The 24357-nt window shown below is 41.5% G+C and overlaps 2 protein-coding genes across 5 annotated transcripts in view; both read right to left on the minus strand.

Annotated features, from left to right (window-relative positions):
- Positions 1-294: 294 nt before the first annotated feature.
- Positions 295-4819, minus strand: tmem134 (transmembrane protein 134). The gene is made up of 8 exons (XM_019876461.1): positions 4603-4819; positions 4044-4297; positions 3907-3974; positions 3116-3202; positions 2948-3024; positions 1787-1831; positions 717-770; positions 295-616 (listed from the first exon to the last, which is right to left on the minus strand). The coding sequence occupies exons 2-8, from the start codon at positions 4251-4253 to the stop codon at positions 534-536; spliced, it is 624 nt and encodes a 207-aa protein (XP_019732020.1). The 5' UTR covers positions 4254-4297; positions 4603-4819; the 3' UTR covers positions 295-533.
- A 2170-nt stretch (positions 4820-6989) lies between these two features.
- doc2g (double C2-like domains, gamma) overlaps positions 6990-24357 on the minus strand; it is a 65444-nt gene continuing 48076 nt past the window's right edge. For 2 of the 4 annotated variants that reach the window (XM_019876637.1, XM_019876636.1), the window contains 6 exons: positions 21479-21605; positions 21036-21092; positions 20506-20630; positions 14942-15023; positions 14295-14391; positions 6990-10173 (listed from right to left, as the gene is read on the minus strand). In XM_019876637.1, the coding sequence (XP_019732196.1) occupies positions 10034-10173; positions 14295-14391; positions 14942-15023; positions 20506-20630; positions 21036-21092; positions 21479-21605 (628 nt within the window). In that variant the 3' untranslated portion in view covers positions 6990-10033. The other 2 variants (XR_002169042.1, XR_002169043.1) reach the window with 2 other exon arrangements.

Below are 24357 nucleotides of genomic sequence, written 5' to 3' on the forward strand. Positions count from 1 at the left end.
ATCTCTCGGTAGGCGGTATTGCAGGCTATCATATTGACGCAGGAATTATGCTGTTAGTGCGTTGAGTTGAGCCACATATCAGTTTGGTCTTATTGAAATATTCAAAACAAGTTCTGCATGTCAGAAATTGGGAGGGCACCCCCGTACCTGGATAAAATCTTCACAAACACAGGGAGAACTTGCGAACCCTATTTTGCAAAGCACAAGATTTGAAACCAAACCTCAGAAGTTGAAGGTTGTTGTGTGAACTGCTTCTCTGAGCTGTCCTGCGCTATAAGTCAGGCTGGGTAGAGCTAAACTTTAGAAATGTTTTTTATTGTAATTTCACAGTCAGTGTTCACATAGCATAAAAATACTCTACAATGTCCATGGAAGTACACAGGCCAGTTCATATAGTGGGAAAAAGCCAAGAAAGTGAATAGTCGAAATGTCAGTGGTCATCAGAAAAACAAGAAAAACTATACGATGCATCAGTACGTTGCCATGGTAACAGAACAAAAGTAAAAGTGGTTCATGTGGTGTTTGGTGGAATCTTATTTTTCAAAATAGGGCAGGTAGAACAACTTGAAGCCTCTTCTTCCACGGACAGCACAGCTGATGTATATCACATGATACACTGGAGAGAGTTCATAGAATAGCAATATTATTCACATAACTCTTTCTGGAATGTCAAAGAAAGTTCTGAGTGGGACTCCTGCAAAAAAGGATTTCTTTACCTCCAGGGATGAAGAGCAGGAATCCAGGCACAAAGAAGATAGCACTTGAAACGCCTGTGACCAAATGCAGAAAACAGTCTGCCGTCATTTTAAATTACATTTGGTTCCAGCCAAAGCTTGTCTGTGATTCCAATATTACGTTACAAAAAGTATACAGTAATGTCACTTGTTTTTACTCTTGGTCATCTGATTATGCATCACGGCTGTAACAGCCACAGACATAACTCGGTAAGCAGACCAGGATTTCGAGTTTAGACCCCTGCTGAAGATGAGAATGACACAGTAAGCAGCAGCAGCCCTCAACATTCAATTGAGAAACGTGATTTTCACCTTGGCTTATGGTTTCTATGATTAATCCTTTCACTATATTATCCACAGAAAGTAAAACTAATGTGTGCCCATTGGGAGTCTCACATCTCACGTTAATGTCACGACACTCCTTCAAATGATTGCTACTGCCTTGTCAGAGCAGCACCACCTAGTGTTGAAAGTAAGACGTACAATGCAGATCACAACGCAGATCGTTCTGAGCAGGGCATTGACTCATTTTACTCAAATATCACATCTGTGACGTCAAACAACACTTGATGTTCTAAAAATAAAAGTATTGTCTAGTCACCGATTACAAGCCATTGAATGAGTCTATTGGGTTTTGAATTTCTGCCAACATTAGTCATGTGAATAAAACACCAATAAAGTATTTGTACTGTAGAAAAAGGAAACTGCCATTATGACTCGAAATAATTGTGCTTTGAAAATTTTACAGATAAAAATCAGGAACACTTCGTTTGACAAAGAAAAAAGGGAGAAAATGTGTTTTCATCTTGCCAAACCAGCAGCACGTTTCTGCTTTTAAATCCACAAATAGAAGTAGGATGTGTGAACTCGGGAGGATTATGAAAAGAAACATTGTGTGTAAGTGTGTGTGTGTGTGATTTGTCAAAGCGGATTTTCTACCTCCTGTGCAACAGACAATAGTTTCCATATTCTACTCCAACAATATCTGTTGATATCATAATTGCTCTCACAGAAAAAAAACACAATTCCTTCCAAGCAGATATTTGTCTTACCTGCATTTGGATTTAGCTGTATGACAACGCCGGTGAAAATAAGAGCTACAAAGAAAGAGTACATGTGGAAATTAGCAGGACGGCAGAAATTAGACAAGTGGGAGGTCAATGTAGGTTTCAGTGGGCCAATACACACGCCTCGGACCGATTGTTTTAAAGCAGGGGTCCCCAACCTTTTTTGCCCCACGGACCGGTTTATGTCAGACAATATTTTCAGGGACCGGCATTTAAGGTGTGGCGGAAATAATACAACAAAATAATATGGTATGAGCTGCATGGAAACTGTGGTGTTTTCGAAATATAATAATAAACACAAGGAGCGTCTAATCTGGCCGCAACACTCTCTCTGATCGCTATGGTCATGTTTAATGCCTTCAAAATACGATACAACGCAAATTCAAAGTGCATGACAATGACGACTCACCACAGCCCCGAGCTTGATTTTCTGCAACCAGACGGTCCCATCTCGGGGTAATAGGAGACAATGACACCTCAAGTGTGTCCAGTCTACTTCGTAATTTTGTTTTAGTCGCCGTTGCTGCAGAAAACCCCCTCCTCACACAGGTAGCATGTCGGAAATAGCAACAGTGCTACTGTGGCGATCTCAGAATATTCAGCCATAACTTTAATCCAGTTGTCTCGAACGTACTTTTAAGGCCGCCGTCATTTGCGCTCTCCAGCAGTTTTATTACTCATTTTGCGAGCTCTAGCGTTTTGTTTTTAGCGTAATCGGTCACGTGACGAAGAAGCGCGGCTTGACGTGTGTCAAGCGTGACACAGACGGATGTAACGGAGAATCCGGTAATTTTTCAAAATAAAACATCTTTCGTATTCCGAAATAAATAAAACGGAATTAAGGCAAGTTCTTTCTGTGCGGCCCGGTACCAAATGCCCTGCGGACCGGTACCGGTCCGCGGACCGGCGGTTGGGGACCCCTGTTTTAAAGTACTGCAAAATAAATTCCACACAGAAAGGGCAGAGATTCCAATGCTTGTCATAACTATAACGATAAATGAGCATTTTGAGGTTAAGGATTTGGTTTTGTTTTTAGAGCAGTTTCTCTGAGTTTGAATTTACAGTATTGGTCTAGTATGGTGGTTCGGTTTACACTGAAACGGGCTGTATTTGGCCCACATACTGTAGGTTCAACATCAAACTTACCAACTCCAGTAAATAAGAGAAGGAAGGAAGCAAGGACAACTCTTCTGTTTTTCTTCACCAGCGGATGAGACACCCAACTGCCCAACAAATGAATGTTGTGAGGAACCAACTTGAGTCGCCTGCATGTGTGTACGAGTGTGTGCGTGTGTCTAAGTGTTTCGATCTCACCCGCAACAATGTGCTGAAAGTTGCGTGACGGAACTCAAGGTGCTGAAGGACCACTGAGAGCTGCAGTAAGACAGAGTGGAGGGATCACTGTGGGTGGAAAAAGAGCATGAACACTGTGTCAAACCAGTAAAAGACACACAAACTCACCCAAAAAACAAACAAATAAATAAATAAAATACAGCGGATTCTGAAAGTTCCATTTTCAGAAACGGGCAGATAAAGGATTTACTTGCTTGTTTAATTTTACATTTGATGGGTGGGCAGGCACTCATGAGACCCACCAACTATATTTGTACACAAACAATAAAAAGTCAGTTTGACATGATATGACCTCTTTAAACCTGGAGTTCAGTCTTAGTGAGCTGAAATTCTTGGTTTAATATAACCTGTTTTATATAACCTGGAGTTCAGTCTTAGTGAGCTGAAATTCTTGATGGTTTGGGTATTTTGTCACAGACTTTATTACCGTGAGACACCTCGGTTTTAAATTGTGGAAAACAATGTACAGTAGTCTCTCTCAAATTATATATTTTTTTTATGTTAAAGGTGGTTGTCAAATGGTTGTTTGGCCCCTTTGTGTCCTTGGATGGAATCGCAAACAGTCCAGGAAGGGTGTAACCCACCTCTTGTCCAAAGCCTGTTGGAATAGGCTCAAACTAACCTGTGACTCTAATGAGTACAAGCACGATAGAAAATGGACGAATGGACGAGTTCTCTTTAAGCATTCTAAATCAGAGCGGAATCACTGAAGAACCCGTGTTCAATATATACATGCTACAAAATGAGCCAACCTGATTTTGAAGAAGTTGTTAAAAGAAGAATTGCCATTGTTGGTAAGTGGGTCTTCATTTTCCAAATTCTAGAAAAGATCAGAAAATGATAAAGAAGGTGTGTTTTTGTAAGTGAAAAGTAAGTGTGTGTGTCTTACTTGATACTTCAGGTTACTGTGCTCCGGTGAAGCAAGCAAAACGGGCGAGGGATGAGGCTGAGGTTTGGAGAAAGTCAGAGGCCCGAACGTGAGCTCTGCTTCTCTGTCCTTATCCCGAGAATTCCATCCATCGGCGTCCACGCCAGACATGGCTTCTTCTTCATCGACTTCCAACGCGAAGGCGTCTTCGATAGTGAACTGCGTTGCCATGGTGATCACCTCTTATGCGCTGATTTCTTGTGGTTTGGGGTTCACTGTGGTTGTGGAAAAATAAGAACAGATGCCATCACAAATAATAAGCATGTATGAGCATTACAAATGGCGAAAACTTTTTAAAGCATTTTTTAAGTTGGATTTTTGGACTAAAACGTTCGTAAAAACAACGGGAATTAAAGACTCCTCCTAATTTCCAGTATGATCTAGTTAAGACCAGTTAAATCGTTGTTTATGACTAGAAAACGATGTAATTTGACGCGCTGGGGCAAACAGGAAGGCTTAGCTGCTCTGATCTCAGCCTTTGTTTCCGCTAGTCGATCAGATGACCAAAAGGAAAACTTACTGTCTCCAAACAGGCTCTTTTGGCAGAGGTTCATCTGGACTCCAAAACGTTTGATACAAAGCTCACATAGCTCCGAGATTTCTCCTAACACAAGTAGAAGCTGTTTAGAACGAGATGCTAACGTTTTTGAGAGCGTCAAACGCGTTCCCAAAACTTTCTCCTCTCTCGCTCTTTCCAGTTTCCCCCCCTCATTAGCCGGCTATCGATTGCATATGCCTGATTACGCCCAGTGAATGTCCGGGAGTGATCTCAATGGAGCATCGATTTATCGATTAGACTCCTCGCCTTGTTGACGACTTGTTTAAAGGTACGAGACATTCGCAGCGACAAGATACAGTCTGGCTCGCAGTTCAATGAATTATTTTTGGTCTTGACAACGGACGTGTCTTGGGCGGATGAGTGTTGGCTCCGATGGTAGGAGAAGATGCTGCTCTGACCTGTTAGAACCAAACGTATTGTAAGGGTCAGAAAATATGTGGCTATGGACAAATGGGCAGTATATTGATAAATGTATACAATATGTCATAGTTATACATTATCAACAAATGTACAATATGATTTAGATCAGAGAGGAGCCATTTAAATGACAGAGAGGGCCACAATTATTCACCAGGGGGACATAAAGTGCAGGACTCTCCCTAACCATACTAAGACCAATATGTGAGATTTGTCTTTTTTTTTCTTTTGTTGAACCACTGTATATCACAATATCTGAATATATTTTCTTCTCAAATGCACGAATAATACATCCACTTTTCAACAACAAAGGATGTGAAGCAAGCAAAAAATAACCACATGCTGTGAATTTTTTTACATTCCCAGTGCGAAGGGCTTTTGTGCATACAAAAATGGTACAAAACTGTTGCACCAACAAAAGTGCACATTTTCTCCACAAAGACCAAGTCACTGAAAGATGTTAATATTACACTAGATTTGTCCTTTACTTCTTTATTGCATGGTTTTTCAGACTCGAGTAATTTTTGTTGCACTTATGGTAGAAGGAGCAACTCGGATAAGAATGAATTAAAAACTGCTAGTCAAGTGCATGAACTAAAATATTCAATCAAAACACTTGTTCAGTTTAATTTCTAAATGCAAATGTCCAAGAGCCATTCATCTACAAACTAGCACAAGTGTCTTCTGCATCCAAGTGCAGTTAATAAAAAGCAACGGTGTATTCTGACGATTCAGAAACTTCCCCTTGCAGACCAAAAATAAATAAATAAATAAATAACTCATCCCATCAGTTGGTGTCTGTGGCTGACGTGCGGCGAAATGATTTGTTTTCCAACACATCAAAAGTCTAGCATGTGCAACAAACAAGAAGCTTCAAAGCAATAATGATACATTGGTGCATTGCTTTTACTTTAGTGAAGCAGAGTCAAAGAACCAGGAAAAAGGAGGTCAACAGCTATGGACGTGAGAAGCACAGACTAAGGCCATTTGAGCCTTACCGTGAATTGATGAGATATGAGGTTTGTTTGTGTCCCAAATTATTGAAGAGTTTAATATTTTTGTAAATGGAAAGGATTCAGATTAGTGTTTTTTAAATGAGGCGCTTGCTTGTAGACCTGCTCCACATGTTAAGTGTCTTGAGATAACCTCTCTTGTAAAATTGCAAATAAAATTAACGTGACTTATTGGCCTTTCCTACTGACTATTTTAATTTGCATTCTTCTCCTGTCTCCTCCGTGTTCATGTCTACACAAGACATCCAGACCTTATAATTAGACTTTGGCTGTTGCTGCATTTGGAGGTCAACGTGCGACAGAATCGGCAAGTTTTGTGAGGGCCTTAAATGCACCTTTCGTCAGTTATTAAAAAATGTCAATTTAAAATTTAGGCTGAGCATTTTTTGTATCCAAAAGATAAGGCATTAGAAGGCTTCAACAGCATTTGTGCAACTTCATTTGAGCGGCTAGCTGCTAGCATTTTACGATGAAACAAAATACAATAGGTTCTTGGAACTGTTCTTCAAATTTGGAATAAGACAGAGATTCTTTACACTTGTAGAAATTGTTGAAGATTTTAGCAATCCGAGCTCTAGCTCAACAACTGCATGAAATCAGCATCATACTGAAATAGGTTTACATTATAGCAAAAGATTAGCGGCTGTCATCAGTAGCCTACACTTGTAACAATGACCATAATAAACGTATAATTTTGTGATATCATTATCTCCCTAAGGGTGTAGCTCAAAACTGAGCATTATTATTGTTATAAAGTTAGAATCTGTCAAACATCATTCTCGTCTTGTACAGGAGTCGGTAATGCTGGGACCCACGAGTGCGCTTTTATAAAACCAAATAATGCGATTCTTATGTCGTTATTGAATATTCTCTCTCATAACGAAACTCCAGGCATTTGACGTGAAGGAAGAGCAGGCGGTGAAACGACTTTAGTTTATTTTGAGAAGTAGTGACACAACATTACCACATGATGCCAGTCGTCACACTGTGATTGTGACAGTTCATAAACAACAGACTTGTCCCCCCCACCCTTGCATTATTACCACTCGCAGCGTTTCGGAAGGCAAGCGTCAAACGCAAAATAATATACACAACAATCCTGAATGACAGCCTGCACAAAAGAGCACGCGGATGGCAGGATGGATGACACGAGCTGTCAACACATCGGCACGCTGCACTATACACGATGGTGATTATTGCGAAACATGCAGCTACATTGAAGATCAAATGTGAGCAAAGCATGCAAGAAGGATGGACGTTCTGGCAAAAAAAAATGTATCACAATCATTTCATTTTGGTTTGATAATCTTACTGCTGTCACACTGGGAGCTTTTGATGCATAGAAAAAGAAAAGAATGAGCCGCCACGGTGGCTCAAGCTTTTTTGTCGAAGCCTTCCAAGGCTCTAACTATTTTCATAGTCTTGTTCTTGACAGTTTTTTTTTTTTTTTGGGAAACCAGAGTCCCTTTCCCCATTCGGAACAGTTTTTCTTTCTGTGGTCAACAATGAGACATTCACAAGGTTGTCGAAGGTCTTGACGAATCGATTGGATTGAAAACCTCCCGCAGGACTCTGACTGACTATGGGCGTGCTTTCGTAGAGCAGAGTCTGGTTAGGGCTGTGTTGAAACTCTTAAGTGATAGCCACTAAGGCCGCTCCATATGCAGACACACGTTGCCAGCAAACCAAGATTTTAGCAGGGGATGCTTTTGTTTACAACCAACTTTCACATGCTTTTTTTTTTTTAATTTTACAAATATACTTTGTGTAATCTTTGCCACTCAGTGTATGAAAATAAACCTGATATTCAGTAGTATTATAAAAGGACGTGATCACAGAAATGGACAATAAGTCTTTATGTCGGGAGTGTCCGAGGACACCGAGTATTAAGTTGTAAGCAATGCTATTCCCATAAATCAAGTGACAGCACCCGTTCCCGAATGGATAAATTACTGTATGATAATGGCCTGCAGGAAATAAAAGTTGCATTGTTTATTGATTGATATTGTACACTCGAAGTAACAATGAGAAGCTCACCGCTCAAACATCAATCTTTCTGTACACCGATGAGTATGCAGCACAGTGAACGAACGAAGGCATAAACACTCACTGGACACTTCATTTGGCACAAAATCAAAAGAGAACCAATACAAGAGCTGGATCAAAATGGTGCTCAGCTAATGTGGTGTCGTTAGAGGGCAAAATAACTACACCTCTCGGAGCAGTGTAGTTGCCAACAAACGCGTATTTACAAGTATTGGATGGATGGAGAATACCTTGCTGGCAGTATCACTCAAAAGTGAAGAACACTTTTTCATGCTCGTCTTGTATTGGATCTCATTAGATTCTGCAGGTGTCTCAAAAACTGTTCTATGATTGTGAGTCGATGAGATGACACATGATTGACAGTTTGTCAGTGCGCTTTCCATCCAGTAACGAATGCACATCGCTCGCTATGGCCACTGGAGGAAGAAGAGCTTTTCTCTATTCTTGTGCACTGCTTACATGTCCTTGTTGTTTTTGTGTCAAACACGCATGCGCACACACACGCACGAACACACGCATACATCGACCCACACAGTGTGCTTCTTGAAGTTCAGTTGTGATATTCGCAATGGGGCACGACGTGAAAAGAGATGCTGCAAAAACAAAATCGAGGCACTCAAATTCTCACTGCCTGCTTCACACATATGCACATACAGATGACGATCACAAAGACAATGAAAGACAAATCGTTCAAAACACAGACATGTTAAAGGAACAAATCCACCATATGGATACTTTTGTGCTTTGTATCATAAAAGTAATGATGCCGCGTTACAATATAAGCCAGCATAGCGATGGTGTATTGACACCGTGGGCCTGATTTACTAAAGATTTGCGTGTGTGAAAAGGGCATAAACATGATTGGTCACGCAAACAGATGTGGAAGCCGATCGACTGACGGGCACACCAACGACGCCAAATTCACAACATTGCCATACAGTCATTTCGCTTGTCAGAGGAGTATATGCAATATATGACTTAATAAACCTGAGATGAATTGCGATTTCCACTCGTGTAAACATTTTTAAAATGAAATTATCCTGACATATCGTCTCTTCAGTACTGGAATTTTGAAACCATCATGTAGGGAGCCAGTCACAAGAAGGAGTCATGCCATATCACTTATATCATTTCAGCACAGTGTGACCACAGGTGCTGGTATCTCTCAGGGCAGGTTGCAGGAGTGCTGGCTCAAGCTTCATACACACGATTACACGGGATGGTAATTGAATATTCAATTGCCATGTACTCAGCATGCGTTAAATCAAACAAAACATGGCTTTGATGCGCTTCCCGTGACGAGCACCGCAAACACGTGAAGAAATTATTCTCCCCCTTCAAAATGTTCCATGGTGAAAACCATCTGCACTACCTCAAGCAGAAAACCTTCTATTAAATGGACTACTTTTACACTTGTTGCCAAAAGCATGTCGCTTTCTGTTAAGTTGGTGCACAAGTGCCTTAGCACATGTCGCGTTCTGTTAGAGCGGGTGCACTCGTGCCTTAGCGCCTCCCTATTTGGGATCTTGGTAAATCAGGCCCAAAGAGTCACATGGCCTCACAATGTTGCTGGCCTCGTTCATGGAGTGAATTCTAATCATCTCTTCATTAGTTGAACATTTGAACAAGGACATTCGAGCGACTTCCACAAGGTCTAAATGACAACAATGTGTGTGTATCTCTTTGTAACACCTATGAGGGCAATTTGGTTTACCTTAAAAAAATAAACACCACACCTTTTTAACATCACTGATGTCAGAATGAAGATCATTTACAAATAATCGGTGCTGTTGGCATTATATGATGGATTTCATCTTCATCACTATTACATTATTATTATTATTGCAGTTTTGTTCTTTTCTCTTGTTATCTTTCAGGGGGATGTGCATGTGTGTTTACTGTGTGTCTGGTGTGATTTAGTCCGTTTTGTCGCTGCTCGGGGCTCCTTGCTGTGTGAGCGTATGCCAGTACTCCACTTTTTTCCCTTTGTTTTTGAGACACTCGAACCAGTGTCTGAGTCTCTGTCCGCTCGCGTTGATGCCCAGCTCCACGCCACCTGGAGGCACAGGCCGACAACAGAAGACGGAGTAAGGACGTGAATTGGGTGACGGCCGGGCCCGAGTGAAAGATGTTTGGCTCGGGAATTAGGAGAATAGGCGAAGCTATTGAGCATGATGGGTGGGAGGTGACAAATATGCAGGAAATGAGCCAGGTGATGGAGCAAGAGTCTGCAAGAGAGGCACAGTCATTTGCGACACCGGGGGGGTTATGATACAGCCTTTCCCCCTGGCTGCCATTGCACAGTTAAAGGAGCATAAAATAGCATTATGGTGAGGCTGCCTTTAACGGTGCTGTACAAAATGACAGCCACAAGCAAGCGAGCAAGCATGGTTTGTTGATGAGCGACTTGTCTCAGCTCAGAATTGAACTCTGCCTGCAATGATGGTCCTGGGGTGGGGTGGGGTGGGGGTGGGGGGTGGAAATGCTCTTCCTTTCCTGCATTCGCTTTCTATGTCCCTTTTTCTGTTCACATCGAAGAGACAACGTCCGAAGCTGTTAAGGGGGGGGGGGCTCTATAGAATCGTGGCCTCAAAACATTCCCAACGACTCAGAGTGGAGGTCAACAGACATTCCCTGAGCCCGAGGGCCGCTCGGGACAACTCGGCCGTCGCTTTGACGGTGGATGGCGAGGGAGAGGAACTGCAGAGGAAGAGGAATTGAGTGATGACAAAGTTCAGTTTGACAGCAAAGTAGGAAAGGAGCAGGTGTTCAGCACGCTCACACAGCTTTGCTCCTCACGAACCCTCCTGTGCGCCAAATGTTTACTCGGCTCCGGCAACAGCAACTTCAAAAGCGCCAAGTGTCTGGAAACACTGAGGTAATTCCTTCTCTATGACTTGAATCCCAAATCAATAATTGATTGGATTTCAAGCAGCATAGTGTGCTAGTGGTTCGCGTATCTGCCTCACAGTTTCTGAGGTTCGGAGTTGGAGTCTCGATTCTATTGCCTATAAGTTGAGGTCCCATTGTACTGTATATGCCTTGCGATAGACTGGGGACCAGTTCAAGGCGAACCCAAACTTTCACTCAAAGTCAGCAGCGATCAAAGTGGTGGGCACGTCAGTAAGTCAGTCATCCTTACGTCATTACTTCAAGCTGGTCCAGTCCATAAGTCGTTGTCAACGACAGCCAACCGGCATCAAGAACATAGTCACACGCATGCAAAAAAAAAAAAAAAAAAAAAAAAAACAGACACACGCGTGGTGACTGATGAAATAAAAGCTCAGTGGGACAATGTCATTGTGTTCTGTGGGATTGAAATGTAAAAAAAAACACGGTTTTGCTTTTTTAATTTGTGTCTGGTTGTGGTGCTGCTGCGTATGACGTCATAAGTACGTTCTCAAAGCTGATAGGCTTTCGCTGACGATGACGGACGGACTGGACTGGCCTGAAATAATGACGCAAGGCTGATTGACGGACTGACGTGCCCACCACTAGGTGACAGGCTCCACCCACCCTTAGTCCCACCTGAATCTCGATTATTCACTTTAACCTATCCATTTTGGGAAAATTCGATGCTTCCAACTGGTATGAACAGTTTGTGGAATGTCTCTTCCTGTCCTCCGTGGACAAAGCAAGGTCCCTAAGGACACGCTTGAATGAATTTGATATGGAAGGACCTGGGGGCCTTAAATTCAACACTACGAAACACCTTTGGGATGGACAAGATCAGAGATTCGGAGCGGCAGGTCTTCTAAGCACACAACTGTTCGTTTAATGCATGGGCACACTCCAAACATCTTGTAGAAAGCGTTCCCAGAAGAAGCGAAGCTGTACTAGCAAAGGCGAGATCAAGCCCTGATATTTATTCAAAGGTCACATCCAAAGTGAATCATTCAACTTCAGATTAGATGCTTGGAACTTTTCAAAGACGGAAATGTGGCAGGTAAGCTTGAAACAGCACTCGCCTCTCCCGCCTTGTTAATTATTAACACGTTATTGAAGACGTAACTATTTTGGGACGTGAAACTGTCATCTTTACCGCTCACCATTCTTGATGAGGTTCATGATGATGATGAAGTGGAGGAGGAGGACGAGGGTGATGATGATGGTTTGATGATGGCAGCAGCTTCAAGCATCTCAAACACGTTGGCCTGACATGACACATACAGTATAGGTTCTCTCAAGAAAAAAAAAAAAAAAAGCATGTCCATGGCATCTGCAGGCTTTCCTACGTTGGAGTTGGTGGGTGAGCTGACCCCCCACACCCATATGGGGCTGGGAAGCTCAGTTGGTAGAGCATCAGACTTGAAATCTGAGGGTCCAGGCTTCTCTTCATGCCATCGTTACTTTTTGTGTTGTTTGACTTCTGAGGTAGGCTCAGATATTCATCTGAATACCGGCAAAAGATACGAAAAGCTGATGAAAGGATATAAGAGTACATACTGGTAGGTTGAGCTGTTGCAATGATAGCGCCTTTACAAACCGTAGGTTCACATTTCATACAAGCGTAAAAAAAACCCCAAAAAAACATTTTTAACCAATTTAAATAGTAAAACGTTGAAGCAATGAATTCTTAATTTGAATAATGCAAAGTTGATTCATGCCAAAAAAAAAAGCCAAACAAAAAAAGTTATCCACTGTCAATTGCAAAGGGTCCCCAAAAAAATCAGTTGCACATGAACTTCTATTAACTAATGTGCGCATAATGACTTTAGAATCACGCACAATTGCTTCTTCTCCTCACGTGTTCTTCTTCTAAGACTCCTCGTAGAAGAGATTTTTGAATACTTATTGTAATAAAGACAAAAAAAAGTCAAGTGGTAAAACCTTGGTTGGATGTTATCTTTTAGGTATTTTACTGTCCAATTCAATTTTTAAGCTCACATTTACCAGATTCCAGGGCAGTGAAGCCACTATTACCAGCTATTGCTCTCAGTCGACTGCCACCAGGCTTCTTCATCAACACCTTCTAGTTTTCTTCCCAGAGTCATCTTTCTTCCAGCACCAATTAACCGAAATGAGAGGCTTCTACCACTAACTTGTAATGATGACAGCCTCTGGAACGTTGGTTATCTGGGACTGTTCGAGTAATGGTCTTTTTATCCCAGCGGCAATTAGAACTCATTGTGTGATCTCAACAGTGAGTCCCTCCCACCAACCAGAGCGCTGCGCACACCTGACGTGGCAAAAAGCTCTGATCAGAACATATGGAGCTCACTCTGGGGGGGAGGGCATCTTATTTTCTTGTCCCACCCTTCTGACTTCCGGTCACTCCTGAATCCCCCATGTACTTTATCAACGGGAAGTCCACACCAAACGATTCCAAAAGCTGTTAAGTGGGAGTGACTCTATAAGCATGAACGCGTGAACACTGCAGCGCAGACAAAAAAATAAATTAAAAAAAAGACTTAAGCCTCTTACTTCCTTTGTATGTTCAATCCCTCTTTTTGCAAGCGCAATCAGACTCCTCGTGCATCATAATTAACTCTCGATTGCTAGCACTTTTTATGCATCTTTTTCTAAAATGTGTCTTTTACCTCTCCCTCGCTCTCTCCCTCCACCCACGCTTGGCCTGGTTTTGATATTTGTTCAAATTTGTGCCTTTTTCATTCACTCTTGCACAGCTATCCTCCTAATTGGTACATTCTCCCATCTCTGGTCTGGCCTAGCAAGACACTCCATTGCCAAAAGTATTCGCTCACTGACCTTGAGTTGCATATGTACAAAATTAAGTGACATCCTGTTCTTTATCGGTCAACCCTTTGGCGCTAGACAAGCATCATCACCTCTTATTTTAACTTCAGATATCTGACTTAAGATCTTCTAGGTGTTGTTTTGACTAGTCCAGTTCTTCTCAATTATTTTCTGTTCCACCCCCGAGTTCGCATCCCCCTCCCTCCGAAAGGTTTCCTGTGGCGACATTACTTTGCATATGACACGGATGAGAGAGTTTGGTGTCGATGAACTTGACTGGCCTGCAGAGTCCTTAACGTTACAGGACACCTTTGAGATGACTTGGAGAGGAGCTTGAGAGCCACGACTACTCGTCCAACATAAGTTCCCGTAAGGCTGACACTGCATTGACTGGGAATGGGATGTCACTTGAATTCAATTAAATGTGAGTCATGACATGGACAAATACTTTTGGTAACATTGTGTAGTTTGCTACTTTACCTATGAAGTCGTTGCTCATTCCCAAGTCGTAGTCCCACACTGAGATCTCAAGGGTTTTCTTAGCCAGCAAGTCCAGCGTCACCTCATAAGAAAACTCCTGTGCGCAATAAAAACACAAACACACTGCATCAAATACATCAGGATGATCACACAATAGCAGAGCAAACTTTGTTGTTTTATGATTGTTTTGAATCTGTGTCTATTTGCAATAGTGAAACATGCTGAGCTTTTATTTCAAGGTTTATTTCTCTATCTGATAAAACTCAGAAGATTTGTAACAAAACACCACCAATATTTAGTTGCAAATCACTGACCATCACATTTTCACATTCTTGTTTTGTTTGGTTTTCCAGACTTTCACCATAGCCTCTTAGAGTTGTTGCCTGATTTGAAGAAATTTGAAGTTTTAGACTGGCTGAGTCAATCCAGAGCCTGTTGAGCATTACTTTTACCCGCTAAAGAAGAAGAAGAAGAAGCGGAAGAAGCAGAAGAAGAAGCAGCAGCCTCAAAACAACTGAAAGAGACTTTGGTGAAAGTCTGGCAAAGCCCTACAAACGAAGGAGGCTGCAGTTTGGTGATGGCAACCAAATATTAAGCTAATACGAAGCGATTGGCAACACTCTTCCAATACATGCATGCGCGTGTACCTCGTTGAATTCAGGGTTGAGAGTCTTTTTTTTCACTGATGTCTTATACTTGGACTTTTTCCCCATGTCTGGCTGCAAGATGCTTCAAGGACAAGAAGAAAGATTGTCAAACCTTTGGATGATACAAAACTAAACATTAAAAAAAAAAAAGTCGGACTGATTTGTGGCACTGCATGCAGAAGCCAAATGAAATAATTTATAACGCTTCACTCATTAGTGAACATAATAATCTCACACCATTAGTGACACAGTGGGCTACGAAGACACCTTGATTAAGGGCACCTCAACCATGGATGAATGGGGACAACCTACTGCCTGTGCTACTGCAAGTTGGCCACCACCCCAGTAGACGCTATGCCACATTTAATCTTTGCATGAATCATCTACTTGTACTTTAATAAACACCCCACAGATGCCTGTCATCTTCTTGAGAAAAAACAAAACAAAACAGATGTTACCTGCAATGACCTTGGCTAATACCACCATGTGTCATATCAAACATCTCTAGCACAGCACACTCAAGCTTGAACAACCGACAACAAACCTTAGGTTCACCCAAAAAGTTGTTTTGTTTTGATTTTAAGAAAGTGCTGCTGTGCGAAGCTGAAGATTCTGGCGCAAAATATGCTGAACATTTCCACAATGACCTGAAATGACTTAAAGCTTTAGAAACACAAAACCAAGTGAGAATGAAAAATAAACTTCGATCCACCATATGGAGATATACAGGCTCTATTGAGATGAAGGGAATTGAAATGATGACCCTTTTAGTTCATGTGTAGGCTTTTTTACCACCTGTCCACAGAGGGTGATTTGAGCCTTTAATTAGCTGGTTTTGGTCGATAGCTTCTGTCACTTTTGGAAAAGGCCAGCCATGTACTTTCTCCTCGGATTTCTAGTGTGTGCAGAAAGCAGCAAAATGGCTGACCTTCACGTCATCGCTACATCTCAAACTTCAATCAGGTGAACTTTCACCATGCAATCAAACAATTTTTGTGGAACTAAATGGTCCGTTTGAATACAAGGGCTCCTTAAAATATATGGTACCCACACTTTTTTTTATTTTGCAATGGAAGTCATTAATCCATCCACTTTTTATCTCTTTCCCCCATTTGACAATAAACCTTGCTGAATGTAACTAAATGGAGAAAGCACGTTTCCAATAACTCTTTGGAAGATAATTGTGACCTCGAAGTCCTTTGGACAAAGAAACACAAGCCGCAGCGAGATTCTAATCATGCCGAGGTTGGGGGAGTTTTTATGCTCCAGTAAAGAGGCACCAGACGGTTTGCCAGAGGGCAGTGGGAGTCATCTGTGTAAATTCTGAGTCAAGCTTTTCAGGTGGCGCGGTAGCTCCCTCCTTCAGCAACATCTCACAGCCACCCCTGCCAGAGACTGACAGCTGATGCATTGCAAGGACTCGCGGCTGCCACTGCGGCACCGGGATCAGAGGTGGTGCAAAAAAGTGATTCATCATACGCTTGTGTCAGCAATGAAAAGGAAAGCAGGTATCGGAAACAATTTTCTTCTCAATCCTTCTGTTTGATGAGCGAGAGGCAGACTAATCAAATAAGCAATTGAAAGGAAGCACAGTAGGCCATAAGTTGCCTCAATATAACTGAACTGTCCTTTGAAATGACAAACTTTGTGTGCAAGAAAAATATTGTGAAAAGTAATTTGAGGAAGGCAGCCAAAGACCAGCGGCAATTGAGCTGGTGAGGCTGAAGCTTCGGGAGGAGGCGCCGTGTGTGTGTGTGTGTGTGTGTGTGTGTGTGTGTGTGTGTGTGTGTGTTACTCTGTGCCAAATCTCATTTTGCATGGGCTCCAATGCAGCGCAGATGGGGGAATTCCAATTTCCCATTGTATCAAACATATGAATGCGATTGACAATAGCAATACCTCATCCAAAACCATTTTACACAACTGCAATCAAACTATACTTGAATTCAATGTGCAAAATATTTCAGAACAGAGGAGGCTGGTCCATTGAGATAGGAAGGATTACTCCCTCACTTTTTAAAGAGATGTGAATTGGTCCAATGCAGGGATCTCCTGGAACTAACAAGACATTTCTGCTCATTTTTACACTGAATACACTCCACTGAAAGAAAAGCTTAACTGTGACTCGCGGCTGTTATTCGTACTCATGCATGTTGTGCTTGACATTTTTCCCCTTAATGAATAGTTGGTAGATGCAAACTATAAAAGAAAAGTGACCCATCCATCCATCCATCCATCCATCCATCCATCCATCCATCCATCCATCCATTATCCGAGCAGCTCATCCCCACGAGGGTCGGTGGGAGGAAACCAGAGTAACCATGTAGGCACGGGGAGAACATGCAAACTCCATTCAAGAAGGCCTGGGCTTGGAATCGAATCCAGTAAGGCGAGCCTGCTAGCGAGTTGACCACCGTGCTGCCCAGAAAAGCCACCAATGTTGAAAAAAAGAATGTCATTAGAAACAATATAGAAAACTATAACATCACATTTATTTCTGCCCCCATTTTAATGATCTGAATGCAAAAATCTGAGCCTTTTTTTTTTTTTTTTTTACAAAGAAGGCCTATTTCTATCAAATCTTGTTCACAAATCTGTGCGAGAGAGTCTCACTTATTTGCCGAAATAATCCGATAATTGTATTATATTGGGAGGGGGTCAGGGGGCACGTGGAGGAAAAAACAGTCTGTATGTGGTGGGACCATCATTTGCCGCCTGTAGCCCAACTTTATTAGGTTGTTGATTGTGGTCTGTGAATGACTGAGGAAATTTTGGGCTTTTGATGAAAAATGGGTTGGATGTGTGTGGATGAGCTTTGATATTGCGGGCGCATCGTATACATATCTGATATATATTCACACACGAAAGAGACCCAGGTCGAATTTGAAAAAGAAATCTGAATTGTACTGGTCATGAAAAAAAAAATCAGGTACACAAAAAAATCTGAACCGATCTGTTGTGTGACCATAGCCTTCTACTGCCCGATACTACAACATGAGAAGGCCTCATATTTTGTTGCCGATTTGGAATGACATGCAGGACAAAAATAGAACCTCAAGAACAATAATATTTTGAGCAAGTTGTTTTTAAATTTTTTTTTTTTTTTTTTTAACAAATGAGTTCTTGCGCTTTATGTTGGGTCGTTGTTCAGTAGTTTTGTGTCATCCTTGAATGGTAATTTTTATGTAAGAGATCTCTTTGCACTGGTATAAAAAAATAAAATAAAATAAAACTCACAGTATGTGGTTAGGTTTTGCTCCTTCAAATCCTTTGTTGTTGAAAGCTGAATCTTTTCACATGTATTCAAAAATGAAAGACGGTATATTAAGACACTATGACGTTCACTGGTTCAATAAAGAAAAAAAAAACCCAGACATATTGACCTATTTTGCCCATATTTAAAATGGCATTTTTGTCTTACATCTGGTGAGTGAGTGCGTGGTCTTGGTAGCGCTGATGAAAAGTTGTGGCCCCATCCATCACTTAGGGTGCATTTTTCCTCTCTGATCATGAAAAATGGGAGCAAAAACAAAAGTCTTATGTTTATATTTCTTCAGCAACAATTTGTCCTCTCTTAATATAAATAAGTACGATTATTCTTACAAGCCTTCTATGACATACTCTGGCTGCAAAAGATTCATTTTGTGTATAAATAAATGAATAAATACAGATACGTCTGTTGGCTGCCAGAGTCCTCATACACTTGTATAACATAGGTTCATGTAATTGTATGCCTCTGAGGCTGATGGAAAAAAAAAAAGCTCGGTTCATACTTTGTAAATGTAAGTGATATACAGAAACAAAACTAATCTATTTTATATTACAATATATCGAAATACAATTAGTATATCATAGACCGCTACATATTCTAGATTACAAACCATTTTCATAAACTGCAGCAGCTATCCAATAGCAGTTATTTTCAAGTCAAACTACTCAATTTTAAAATCCACAAGTACACACACACACACACACACACACACACACACACACACACACACACACACACACACACACACACACACACACACAGTCTGAGAGGCATGAGATTGGCAGATGTTTCAAGCAGAAGGGACATGGACTTGGTTCCTGGCGTTTAGTCTGAAATGTGTCCCCGAAAGGAGACTTAGTCACGACGCAGTCACGAAACACACATACGCACAAACACGCACACAATTGACACAAGAACAGTCTTCTGGATGCAAACGGATGATTTAAAAGAGCAAGTAAGGTGAAGAAGGTTGTTTTTGATGATGAAGGACAATACAAGAGTGAATAAAGGGAATGATAGGGCAATACGAAAGACTTTAATAAAAGGGAAATCAAGAGCGAGATGAAATTTCTGTGCACTTTTCTGCATTCGGCGTTTAATGCAAATGGGTAGGATGAAGTAGAATGTAAAAGCGCGGTCACTAATCAATGCTTGAGGGCGAAAAAAAATGTATATCAGAGAAAGTGTGTGGTCTGTCGCATTTTGCAGACACCTCAGCTCTCCTCCATTCACTGCCTTTCATCAAGTACCGTAATGCTTTATGAAAAGCCTTCATTGTGTTGTTCCTTCAGTGACTCATGCCGCATCCAGGATGTTTACAGCCATCTGTGCGCCAGTAATGGTCAACACTTCAACTCCAATGAGAGAAAACAGAAGTTTGTCTCCACTACTGTGTAGACAAATTGTGTATCCGCATTCTCTGTCTGGTTATGGCCACCCGAACGAGAACCTCTGCAAAAGCTGAACCTATGCTGATTTTGTGTGAGATTTGGCAGAAAATAACAATTCCGTTCTATCAAATTCTATCTATCAAACAATGAGACTTGACATATGGCGGAGATGATAATGCAGATTTTTGATTGGCACTGTCACAGAGGTATTCATTTATAAATGAGTTCATTATTGCGAGAGTAAATTACTGCGGTGCAGGACAGCACTGCATCATACCGAGAGCTACTGTGCTTTGGCACCTGAGCTTGAATGAATATAAATCGTTCCCAAATGTACACTCATCGGAGAAAGAGACTTGGAAGGGGAAAAAATAGGACAAGAAATTAAGTTATGTCATTTAAGAAAAGAAACAAGAAAAAAAAAGGGAAGAAATTAGAAATGAAAATGAAGAATTGAACAAAACTTTTCAAAATTGGCTCTGGTCATTGCACTAAAATACATTTTGGCTTTGTGGTTCAGGATTTTTTTGGAACAAGAAAAAGCAACGCTTTTGCTTGGCATCAAATGAAAATTTTTGTTTGCACTGAATCATAAAGAGAACGTGAGACCAAAATAAACTCGGCTGAAATTCAAGTAATTACAGTTTGTCTTAAGTGTATAGATTTATTTTTTTTGTGTGAGTGGCTTATTTTTTTTCACTTCGTATTTCAAGCTTTTCTTATGTCATGATGACAAGTGATCAGTAGTGAGCCCATGTTTTGACCCCAATGCGGACGCCGTGTCATGTTGTGCATATGCTGCAACAGGAACATTTAAGAGTTTACATATGCAAATAAAGAGAGGAACCAAGCTTTATTCCGAAAAAAAAAAAAAAAAAAAAAACAACACTGGTGTGACTCACATTTTGACAAAGGGGTCAGAGTAGCCATTGGAGTCCATGGCGGCCAGATGGGCGCAGCGTATGATCCCAACCAGCAGGCAGCCCTTCTCCGTGTTGTAGCACAGTGACACCAGGATGCGTCCACGCTGCCCACAGAGAACACACGCCCTTTTACAAAAAATGAACACGCGCAGCGGGAGGGGCACTGGGAGGGAAAAGTACTATTGCAGTATTTAAGCTTTTCAGCATGAAGCACGTGCTGTGTGAAACTGGACATTGTAGTGAAAGCCTTTGTCTGGGTTTAGGAACAAGCTCTATTCCCCCCTAGAGACCAAAAGCTATTCACTTGTACCTCTAAAATCACAAGAAGGGTTTTGATAACAACCAGTGGAGAACCACAGCGGACTGACAAATCGCAACAATTGAGTATGCCCTATGAGGTGCCCACTGTTTCCCTGGGATGCATTTTATTCCCCGTGGGATATTGCGCAGCGAAATGACAAGAGCCAGCTGCAGAAACAGTAAGTGAGATGAAAAGATAAAACTGGTACCTCCTCCTCTGCCACGAGCGCTCCCTGCTCCACGGCTTGATTGTTCGATTCTTTGTTCTGGAACCAAAGAAACATGAACATGGAGTGATGCGAGAAAGATCATGAAACAATACTGCTCAGTCAAAGGCATCTCGGCTGTTGGCTGCACAACACAAAGAAAGAGAAAATGAAATATGCACCAGGTAGCAAATGAAATCTCTGTTGGATCCATTGACTGGGGTCAAATAATAGAGTGATTATGGATGAATGAAAGATAAATGGATAATTTTACGATTTCGCTTGTACACTGTGCGATGACAGTAAAGATTCCAATTTTAAACATGGCAAGGACACAATATTATACATCTCAGTAAAATTGACATGGTCCATAGAAATCTAGAATTTGTTACTATGACAGCAACACATACACAGTCTGGTGTACTGTAGGCTGAGAGTGTTTGTACCTGTGCAATTCTCTCCAAGCCCATATTGTAACGTTTGTTGTCACCCTCTCTGAGCTTCTTCAGGGCCACCCTCACCTCACCGATGAATTCATTTCGCCCAAGTCTGTCCATGTCACATACACACAGCCTACACGACATGAACACAAACAAGACACGTTAGTCCAAGGATAAACCAAAAAAAAAAAAAAAGTATTCGGTGAGCACGATTAATCAAGATATTACAGTACACACAAGTTCCACGAAACTTGATAGTGGTGCGAACTAAAATGAACCATCTGGGAAAATAAAGACATCTTTTTTTTTTTTTTTTGAAAGAAGAATGCTCCTATATTGCAAATTTAATGTTTATTGATCAACGGACCTTGGGAAAATTGACTTTCCGGACCAACTGTCTTATTTGAAGTCTTCTGGTGATCAGTTTACAGTTTTCTTTAAAAGCCATCTAAGTTCCAAGAGTAAATTGTTTTTGGTTTCACAGGTTTACTACTTTAATAAGTACAGTTGAGATCATCCCAATACATTGGGGAATGTAGAATCACAATCTGGTCTAATGACAATGGCGGTTCCAGGTACGTACTGTAAAGAATGTGGGATCACATTGATGTAATTCTCTAAAACAGGTTCAGCATAGAATTTATAGTGTATGTTCTTATCTTAGGGTTACAAGACAAACGTTTGTGAAGAGGCACAGACTTTGTCCTCCCGTTACGAAATCGACAACCCTGTGTCGGCCAGTAAATGGTTTGACAGACTAAGTTTGACGAGGCTCTGATTGTCATATTTATTCATCGTCTTGAAGGTATTTTGGAACTCTTATTAAAACTTTTTAGGAATTGTATCAAGAAAAAAAAAACGGCGTGCCGTGGCAAACTGAGGCTAATGTGGGGCTAGTATCCATTCTGTGTATTAAGTCGCTACTTAGCCAGTGTCATTTGTTATGAGTTGTAAATCCGTCGAGCTGGTTCATAGAGAACTTTATTCACCAAGGACTCTTTCATGCTGGTGGAGGCGACTCTTTTATATTCTTTCGGATATCCTTTCTCCTGTACTCATGGAAAAAAACACACACACACCTTCCCCTTCAACACTTTCTGTCCCCTTGGATGTTTGGCAGTGAAGCTCTGTAAGACCCAGAATAACTCTGACTCATCAGCATGCATTTCTGGTGGTTGATATGCATTAGCTTCATCGCATATGTGTGCTCGTATGAGGTGGTGATGAGATGAAGGCTGTGGTGAAATGTCACCCCAGTTACGGGCAAAGCGCCTCCACTGAAAATCCTTGCACCCTCTCCCCCACGTTTCCTCTAAAAGCTCAACAGATGCTCCCGAAGAAATAGGATTTCATGTCATCAACATCACCTTCAAAAACAACCGCCGACAAATTGCAAAGTTGTGATCATACCCAACCGTCTGACATGAAGTTGGAGCTTTTCATGCTTTTGCACAGCCAGTTCATGGTTGTCAGAGAAAAAGTGATTTTTCTCCCTCTATTCCTGCACAAACAGTCTGTATCTTTAAAAGACTGCAGCAATAACGGCCACGTGTTGCTGTTCTTTTCATCATCATTATCATCAGCAACATCCATCCATCCATTTCCACTCTTGGGTCATCCAGCTGATGAGGCTGGGAACGCCCTGGGCTGGTTGGCAGTACACATACAGTATTGACAAGCCATCATTCCCATACCTATGGACAGAGATTGGAATGCAGAACCTCTTGACACTGTGCTGCTTTTCATCAATATTAAAAGTGAAACTTTCCATTGTTTCTTGCTTCTATATTTATTTCCTATGCGGCACAACTCGGTGCCGATGCTGAGTTCCAATAAATATGAAGGGTTATAGTCAGGAAGATTCAAGCTTTGAGATTCAAGCGGTGACTTTGTCAAAGGCACAGTAAAAACAAAATGGAGGCACTGAGCGCTAGCTGGATACGCGTACAAAAAAGATAATTCGACTAAATAAAAGTGATTTCTACCATTTTAATTGACCCTTGTGGACACATCCTTAGGTTCACATAACCGCATGTCGAAAACAGCAGTAACAATGAACAGCTTGGATTCAAACCCTCATTCTCAGATCGGGAGGCAAGTACGCTAACTGTTTACCCTAACTTCCAAGTAAGCTTTGTCCCATTCCATCCATAGATGTTGATGAGCCAAAAGCCTATTTTTGCCGTAATTTGGCGCGGTACACGAAAGGAATTCAAATTCGAAAAGATTGTTTATCTGGTACATGCCACACACATGAAGATGAATCGGAATAGTTTTGTTAGTACTGTGTGTGGTGTGCTCCGATAATCTCAACGCAGACAAATCACAAAAGGATTCGGTTCGACGACCAAACTCAAAAGTTCTCCCGAGCCAGGAATCTCGCATATTCACACGTGACCTTAAACAAAATGAAGCACTTTCACTATTAGATATGTTCACTACCGGATATGTTGCCGACTCTGACAACATCATTCGACCATAGGTGTCCTTTTGTCTGATATGTGTGAGTGCTACTTGGATGACTTTGTTGACAGCATTGTCAGTTCTGATGATAAGCCGCAGGGGGTCCAGTATCCGGGACTCCCTTCTAATTGTATGTCATGACTACTTTTTTCTTGGGGAGTGGTACTACGGTGTTGGATATGGAACAGGTTCGCAGAGATGAGTGAACGGTTGGACAGGTTAAAAAATGTCTGTTAACACCTCCGCCAGCGCAAAATAGCAAACCGTCAAAACCCATCCGGGGATGTTATCAGGACATGTTGCTTTTCACAGGTAATTCTTCCACAGACAGAACTTCACACACCTCGGTTGACGATACAAGGGGGGGCGGGGGCTTTGTGCTGCTTCTGTCGGTACAATCTCTGTCAGAGTCGAGTGGGTCA

The sequence above is a fragment of the Hippocampus comes genome, unplaced genomic scaffold (genome assembly GCF_001891065.2).
Source record: "Hippocampus comes isolate QL1 unplaced genomic scaffold, H_comes_QL1_v1.1 scaffold51, whole genome shotgun sequence".
Lineage (NCBI taxonomy): Eukaryota > Metazoa > Chordata > Actinopteri > Syngnathiformes > Syngnathidae > Hippocampus > Hippocampus comes.

Excerpts from the sequence above, each read along its gene's own strand:
- tmem134 (XM_019876461.1), bottom strand. The coding sequence starts at position 4,253 with ATGGCAACGCAGTTCACTATCGAAGACGCCTTCGCGTTGGAAGTCGAT. Across the intron at positions 3,025-3,115 it reads CTTTCAGCACATTGTTGCGG|TTGGGTGTCTCATCCGCTGG; the intron begins GTGAGATCGAAA and ends TTTGTTGGGCAG. Across the intron at positions 617-716 it reads CCTGCTCTTCATCCCTGGAG|TGTATCATGTGATATACATC; the intron begins GTAAAGAAATCC and ends AACTCTCTCCAG.